The 8563-nt window shown below is 40.0% G+C and overlaps 1 protein-coding gene across 1 annotated transcript; it reads left to right on the forward strand.

Annotated features, from left to right (window-relative positions):
- Window positions 1-3237: 3237 nt before the first annotated feature.
- Window positions 3238-6567, forward strand: LOC149065424 (uncharacterized). Its single transcript, XM_089254145.1, has one exon. The coding sequence runs from the start codon at window positions 3489-3491 to the stop codon at window positions 6324-6326; it is 2838 nt and encodes a 945-aa protein (XP_089110271.1). The 5' UTR covers window positions 3238-3488; the 3' UTR covers window positions 6327-6567.
- The last annotated feature ends 1996 nt before the right edge of the window (window positions 6568-8563 follow it).

Genomic DNA, 8563 nt, shown 5'->3' on the forward strand with positions numbered 1-8563 from the left:
CCAATTTAATGTTAAGTGTCGGCAGCAAAACTTTTTTGGAACCTTAATGCATCTGTGACATTGCGTTAGCTCCATTTTTTGACTAAAGGGCTGTAAATAAACATAAAGCCTGCGTTTCGCTTTCAATTAAAAAACTGAGAATCCGGTTGCAATTAGAGATAAAATCAGCGTTTTGCTATTCCTCAAGTCTTAGATGGCAAAATATAGAAATATGATTTTCTAGTATCATTTCACACGTATAGCCTAAACATGTAAATTTTGAAAGATATACAACATTAAATACCATACAATAAAAAAACTAGACGTGATGGCCATTTTTAAGGCTAGATCTGGAATCAGCACCCAAAAATTAATTAAGAGCAAAAAACGATAAATCTTTCCATGGCAGAAAAATCTTGTAGATTAGTGTTATTATAAAAATAATTAAAATTCCTGAAATAAAACTGCAAAGATTTCTGAGGTTGATAAATTTTTAAAATATTTTCTTTTCTTGGACAGAGAAACACTCTTAACCCCTTAGCGTACATGCTGTTGGCGATAAATTTGCATGATCTGCATTAGATGTATAGACGATAAATATGGTAGCCTTGTTCGCACGTTATAAAAAGGGAAAGAACGAAAGGAAAAAAAGTGATGAAGGTGAGGAAGAACAGTACAGACAGTACATAATTAGATAAGAGGGTTATAAAGAGATGAGAGATGTACAGTGCATTGCTTTTTCGTCCTCACCTATGTGTTCTTTTTCTCACTTCCGTGTACAGTATATAATAGCAGGATTAGTTGAGAAAGATCCATTATATATAGGGGGGTGTCAGGAATGCCGTAGAGAACGGGGAGAAACACACACACAACTTTGTTTCATAGGGCTACAATAAGCTTCGCGATTAGGAAAAAAAAGGTTGAAGAAACAGTCAGCTAGATTGAATTTATTCCACTGACATTTGAATGCAATAATACGTCCCTGATCGTAAAGGGGTTAAAGTTTCTTCCAAAGATTACACCTATGATCAGTTTTTATTTCTGATAATCTTCATTACAGAAAAACTGGTTTCACACAAATGTGATGTTAAGAACAGAATTATTGTTTTTTCTTAACATTTCAAAATGTGCCATTAATCGATTCCTAAATCTAAGTCTATTATTTACGAAATTAAATCAAAACTTAATATCTATTTTCTAATACTTCAATTGCCATCCTCTGCCATTTCTCTCACAATTTATTTTAGCTGTGACCTCTTCTACTTCTCTGTAGTATTCGCTGACACTCACACTCACGTCAGACCAGCGGTTTCCAAACTTTTTGACTCGAGGAGCTGTTTTTAAGAATAGAATTCTAAGATGGAGCCTCCTCAAGTATATATTTTAATTTATTCACTAAATTACTGCGAGAAGTTCTCAAGGGCTCCATGGAGCACAGGTTGTGAACCACTGCCTTAAAAAATGAGAGCTACAAAGACATAAGAGCTCATCGATATAAATTTTGTATAACAGAAATTTTTAAATCTTTATATACCGTTTTTTAATAATGTGTTTATATTCATGTACTGTATTTTATATGCATAATAAAGTGCCCGACACCACCCAGCCCCCCTCATTCGGAGCAATGGCTAAAATTAACAATGGTCGATAGAGCTTGGGCGGTGCACTGTGTGAAATGAAAATGCCTTAAACAATGGAATTTCTCACTCAATCCAGCAAAAAATACTGTAACGAAAATACCATAGCGCAATTTTTTAAGAACCCCTCGAGACAATAATCTCTTGTTGCCAAACCGGAAATGTCAAAATATGCTCGAAGCTTCTGAATTTATCTAGGTCCTCCAAACGGTGGCATCACGAAACCGGAACTATAGCAGATTTCTAGAATTTTCGTCGTATCTATAAAAACAGTCAGTGTTGTTGTTGCTTGATCCTAAATGCGAGATTCGTATTTGTAGTTCACTTTCGCTATTGTAAATAGATGCTTTATGTAAAAATAAATCTGTAACGTCCTGCAAATTGGTTCCTCTCTGCTTATTTCAAGGACCTGTGAGAAATTATCCGGAACAATACTCGCATATGTCGACTGTAAATGCATAAAAATAATTTTTTCCAAAATTTTATGCGATAAAATTTGTGGAAAATTTCAAGGAAACAGATACATTCTGTATATTAAGACGAGAACTACGAGAACGCAGAAAGAGAAGAAGTTAAACTTTGTTGAAGTTAAGAGAGAGAGGCTACTACACTGATGTAAGAAATTAAGAGAATTTGAAGACTTGGTCGATTATCTCTAGAACTACTGTACCGATTTTAATGAAATTTGATATGTACATACATTGATACAATACGAAACAAATAACCATTCAATAATTGTAATACACACGCATGATCGTGCGTAGCACTCGTTGGAGTGAACATCACTGTCCAATAGAGAAAAGATAATGCTGTGGGTATACAACAGTACAATTCACCACTGGAAAATTCACCGGCAACAATTCACTGCTAGGAAAATTCCCCGCCAGGATAATTTACTGAATGGAGAATTCATTGCTGGGAAATCAGTTCGACATGATTGAATGAACGAGTGAATTAATGGTCGACTGGGCAAGTGAACAAGTGAATGAATGAATGAGCGAAATCGGCCGGTCACTAGAGCTAGCTCGCTCTCACTCACTCACGCAGAATGTCAGTCAGTCAATTATTAGGAAGTTCATTCTATCACTTACTGTCTGGGTCGCTCCCTCTGTCACTCACTTACTGGGTCGCTCCCTCTGTCACTCGCTCATTGGGTCGCTCTCAGTGGCACTCATTCACTCACTCACTCACTCATTAGGCCACTCACTCACTCTAACTAGGTCACTAACTCACTCTAACTAGGTCACTCATTCTATCACTCGCTCACTCACTAGTTTCCTCACTCACCACCACACATTAACTACTCTGCACTCAAACACTAACAACTGTATCATTTACTGATTCACTCCCTCGGTCATTCCTCGCTCACTTACTGTAGTGTTCTGTAGCGCGTCTCTCAGTTGACAACCTTGACGAAACAATATGGTATAAGGCTTGAGAGCATAAGAAGAAGAAAAGGCTCAGGAGACCGGAGGTTGCAAAAACAAAAAAGGGGGACATTCGAAAATAAACAGAGAGAGAGAGTGTGTGGAAAAGCGATCGAGTAGGATCGTCGTCTCATGTTAACGTTCTTATTTTATTTTATTTTTTTTTTTATTAATAAATTTCTGTTAATGCTTGTCATCATGAGTGCTCACTATTCAAAGAACATAAGGTCACTACATTGGCGCAGTCGGTCAGGATAGTGAGCAATAGATCGGACAATATTTAACGGAAAAACTTTCGTCGTGAGAAGGCGACGCGAAGAGAACTTTTGTCGTGAGGAGACGATACGAAGAGCACTTGAAGAGTGTTGGAAGAACGAAGGAAAAGTGCGGTGAGTGTTTTTTCTTCATAAGAAAATTCGCTGGTTTTCTTTTCTTTGAGAGAATCATGGCTTTCTTAGCCAAAGGCAAAAAAGAGGACTTACAGCAAGTCGCTGCGGAAATGGGACTTGAAAATGTTATGCAGATGAAAGTATTTCAACTCAAATCCGCAATAACGGAGGCAGAATGCTATGACAAAGAGTTCATAGAACAGTTTTTGAACACCATAATTGAGGAGAGAAAACGGACAGAGATGGAAGCAAGTGAGGAGAGAAAACGGAAAGAGATGGAAGCTAGTGAGGAGAGACGAATGGAGTTCGAACTCAGAAAAATGCAACTAGAAAATGAAAGGATTCGCATCAGCGCGACAGGTGAATCCCCGATTAACTCAATGACAAGGCCAAGGATAGAGCTACAGAACATTTTGCAAAAGTTCGATCCGAAGAGCAACGAGATTAGCCTCTACCTGGTACTGTTTGAAAGGCAAGCGAAAAGAGCCGAAATAAAAAGGGAACTTTGGGTTTCATATCTGATTGGACTATTACCTTATGATGTGGCGCAAGTCATTGCTAGAGAAAACGAAGAGACAACAGATGACTATGACCAAGTGAAATCCATTTTGCTGAAGAGATATAAGCTTACTCCCGAGAGGTTTCGACAGATGTTCACGAAGCACAGTAAGCGATCGGAAGCAACGTGGTGTGATTTTGCTTATGAACTCAGAAACTTCTTCACTGAATGGATCCGAGGCCTGGAGATTACCACGATTGAAGAACTGTCTGATTTGATTATTACGGATCAGATAAAACGGAAAGTACCGTCAGAGATTCGAGATCATTTTATTGACGAGTGGTCTCAATTCAAGCGATCCGATATCCTTGCTAGTAAATTGGATGACTACGAGAACGTCAGGGTAGACATCGGCAAGAGTTCAAAGGATTCCTTCGAAGAAGAAAGGTCATTATCGCAGCAAAAACACTTCAGCTATGGAGAAGGACGAGGAACATCGACAAGAACAGCATATCAACCACCAACTCGAAAATATCGTAGCAATAAGGACTGGAACAAGACCGAAAACACGAATATCAGAAAAACCCCAAACGAGTGTTACATCTGTGGACTGAACCATTTCGCTCGAGATTGTGACCGAAGATATAAGGCTAACACAAAAGAGAAATCGGAAGATAATGTGTTGATCGCAGAAATTCGATCGGAATTATTTAATTCCAGTGAATCGAGTCTCGATTTGAACCCTTTACGTTATGCTGATATTTGCGTAGATGATAGAAAAATCAGAAGCTTAGTGGATTCTGGTTGTCAAATCCCAGTGATTCATTCTGACTGTATACAGGAACCAATAACTAAGAAAGGGAAAATCATCTTAGCGAGTGCATTTGGAGAAAGAATTGAAGCATCCCTTGTGAATATCAGTGCTTCGTTGGAAATAGGAAATAACGAAGATTTTTGTAAACCTGTTGAAATTCTCGCTGCAGTAACGGATAAAATTCGAGAACAATGCATTATTCCACCAAACGTACATGGACTACTTTGCGAGGCGGCAGACACCGAAGAAAGGCGATTGTCCTTCCTCACTAAAAGGGAAAAGCACAAGCCTCCTGCGACAGAGCGAAGGGAGAAGGGCTTGAGTGTGAATATTGAACAGGACAAGATGTCATCTCTACCCGAGGACAAATACAAAAGACAGACTGAGCTGGTGGATGACCTGACTGAGCATTTCGACACCACCAAAATCTGCGAAATCAAACGCGAGAAGGTTGGAGAAACTCACCATCTCAATACAACCAAGAGCCGAAGCAAATCGGAGTGCACCCTACAAATGGAACTGGACCTAAGAAGGATCATAGCGGAAGCTCGCGACTATAACGAAATGGCATACTTGTGGACATCTTGCAGAAACGTCACTGGTAAACCCGCCAGGAAACATTTCTGGGAATTTGAGAAGCTCAGCAACGAAACCGCGAAGCTTAATGACTTTGAAAACACCATATCCATGTTTCGAGATAGCTACGAATGTGACATACTCGAAGACGCCATATCTAAGCTGTGGAATCAGGTGAAATCACCGTACAAGCAACTCCCCGCTTATGTCCAGTGCATGACCAGGAACTGTTATGGTAGCGACAAGATTCAAGAATGCGGACCCGTACCGGCGTATGTTTTAGATTACATGTGGACCCAGCAATGGGGTAGCAATATGGACCACGTGAAGCAATTGACCGAGAAGCCATCGGTGGACGTCGCTCCGGCATCAAAAGCGGAAAATATAACGGTACTGGAAGTGAAGACGGCTGAAGAGTTTTTCACTTCACTGAGATTGAAGCCGATGACGAAGGTCTTCTGGAAGATGTCTATATTCGACAGATCCAAAGGCAAGAAGATAGTTTGCCACGCGTCTGTCCACGAATTGTCCAATGGATTGGACTTCTGGATCAAAATGTTCGCAGACAGAACCAAGGATGATTTCATCACTATTCACCATGAGATGGGACACATTCAGTTTTTCATGCAGTACGAGCATCTGCCACACGTTTTCCGGGGCGGAACGAATCCTGGTTTCCGCGAGGCCACCGGGGACATCCTCGTCCTGCTGTTGATAAAGGGCTTCGACATGAAACACGAGGGTTTAATCACGTTGATGTCCGACGTGTTGTGGTCGTTTCTGAACATCGACGTGAACGTGCTGATCAATGCCAATCGGTCCGACGAGTTGACGTCCGAGAAGTTCTGTGAGTGTACCATACATTGCAGGAACGCGGCGACTGGAAAAGTGCTCAAGAAACACCTCCAAACGGATTTCTTCCGAATCTCGGTGATACGCGACGTGGAGATCATCGAGTTGATAACGACCAGGGCATCTAGAGAGTTGATGCTGGACCGTTGCTGAGATACTTCGAGCCACGCTGTTGAAATTCGTCAAAGAACAGAACAAACAAGAGAATTCAGTTTGTGTTTATAGGTAAACCCAATCTTGCGTGGGGGGTGTAGTGTTCTGTAGCGCGTCTCTCAGTTGACAACCTTGACGAAACAATATGGTATAAGGCTTGAGAGCATAAGAAGAAGAAAAGGCTCAGGAGACCGGAGGTTGCAAAAACAAAAAAGGGGGACATTCGAAAATAAACAGAGAGAGAGAGTGTGTGGAAAAGCGATCGAGTAGGATCGTCGTCTCATGTTAACGTTCTTATTTTATTTTATTTTTTTTTTATTAATAAATTTCTGTTAATGCTTGTCATCATGAGTGCTCACTATTCAAAGAACATAAGGTCACTACACTTACTATATCACTGATTCGTGTCGAACTGTTGTCGGTGAATTTTTCGTAAACCCGCAGTAGTGCGTGAAATAAGGACGGCAGTATCGTGTCTCCAGTGGTGTAGATGGTAAAATACTTGCTCGGTTTGCGAGAGGGCCTGTGTTCGGGTCCCGGTGGAGACCAAATGACTTTTCTTCCTTCGACAATCTCGTTCACGTCGAGCTCTATTCACGTAATATCCAGAAAATATGTTTCCTTGATATATTGGGCTGAGGAAAAAGCCCTCTACCTCTCTTTTGAGAAATTTGTTCAAGAATCTCATCGACTTTTCTATAGTCGAAACGTTTCTATTGCATTTTCTATATATATATATATATTTCAACTCTTACTCTCAAATAAACTCTTAACTCTTTTCAACAGATTTAATAGTCTCGCCTAGCACTCGTATTTCAATTCACGCACTCTTTTGACATTTCTTTTTTTGTAGAAACATTCTTCAGATTTTTTTCTTTCTCATTAAAATTATATATATGATATACATCATACTATACTCGTATAGTGTGTCAATTTTCGTTCGGACGTTCAACTTTAGGGTTGCTTTAAAAAATATAAGTATATACAGTAAAACCTCGATAAGTCGTCACCTCAAGTTATCGAAAAATTATGACGGTTTAAGCGGAGGGAAGACTTAAGCAGAGTGCCGTCAGTTTTAATGTGCAATGTTGTGAAAATCGTATAAATTTAAAGTAATATGACATTTATTAAACTATGAATCAAAATAACAATATTAATAAAATTTATAGATCGCGAAAGAAAAAATAATAGCAATTTTTTATCTTTTTTATCTCTTATTACTTAAATTATTGTGGTAAAATGTATATACTGTACACTTTGATTCATACTAGTAATTTTTAATTTAGACTAACAGAGCAACTGTTATAATATAGGTAGCTTTTCTTCATAATAGAACTCTCTATTGCACATTAATTTTACATATACACTGGTGAAATAAGAGAATTTGCATATTTCATCGAATTTCATGAAAAGAACTGAACTGAATGTAAAACCACTGCTTCTAGACAAAAATGCAAATCTTGTTCGTCAAATACGTAAGGGCACACGTGTATGTAGGCGGAGCCAGCAGAGAAACAGGCTTTATAAGCGCGCGTAAGTTAAGACGCATTTCGTTCGCTAGCACATCTCGGCGAATTTCTTGGTGTTATTTTGCAGCAATCGGTTAATTTCAAATTGTTACAGTAAAAATTTACAACGTTTAGATGATGGAATGAGGTGGCGAATTGTGGGGAGGCTAGAAGCAGGCCAATCTCAAGTCCAGATTTGTAGAGAGTTCAATTTAACGTGTGTAACTTATGAAAACAGTTCCAGGATACCGGATCCATCGAGAGAAAGCCTGGGCAATGTCGTCCAAGAGCCACGACGGCTAGAGAAGATCGCCATTTGTCGATTATAGCGAGGCGTAACAGGAGTGCTACAGCTTCTCAGCTCTCTCGTGACTTGTATGCAGCCACAGGAACCCGTGTATCAAGGGTGACTGTTTCCAAAAGACTTCATGAGAGAGGGTTGTTTGCAAGGAGACCTGCCGTTTGCGTCTCGCTCACTTCTACGGACAGGAGAATCCATTTATCATGGTGCAGAGAGCATAGAGATTGGAGTATGGATCAATGGGCGACCCTTCTCTTCACTGATGAGTCCCGGTTCAGCGTAAGCACCGATTCTCGCCGTACGTTCATATGGAGAGCACCAGGGACCCGCTACCTACCCTCCAATGTCCGCGGAATCGACCATTATGGCGGAGGAGGTTTAATGGTCTGGGCAGGCATCATGTTGGATGACCGCACACCTCTTCATGT

This window comes from Pholcus phalangioides, unplaced genomic scaffold, assembly GCF_987345545.1.
Source record: "Pholcus phalangioides strain wild (caught in Gottingen) unplaced genomic scaffold, Ppha-v1.0 ptg000040l_1, whole genome shotgun sequence".
In the NCBI taxonomy this organism is placed as follows: domain Eukaryota; kingdom Metazoa; phylum Arthropoda; class Arachnida; order Araneae; family Pholcidae; genus Pholcus; species Pholcus phalangioides.

Coding starts and splice junctions, on each gene's coding strand:
- LOC149065424 (XM_089254145.1), top strand. CDS start 3,489: ATGGCTTTCTTAGCCAAAGGCAAAAAAGAGGACTTACAGCAAGTCGCT.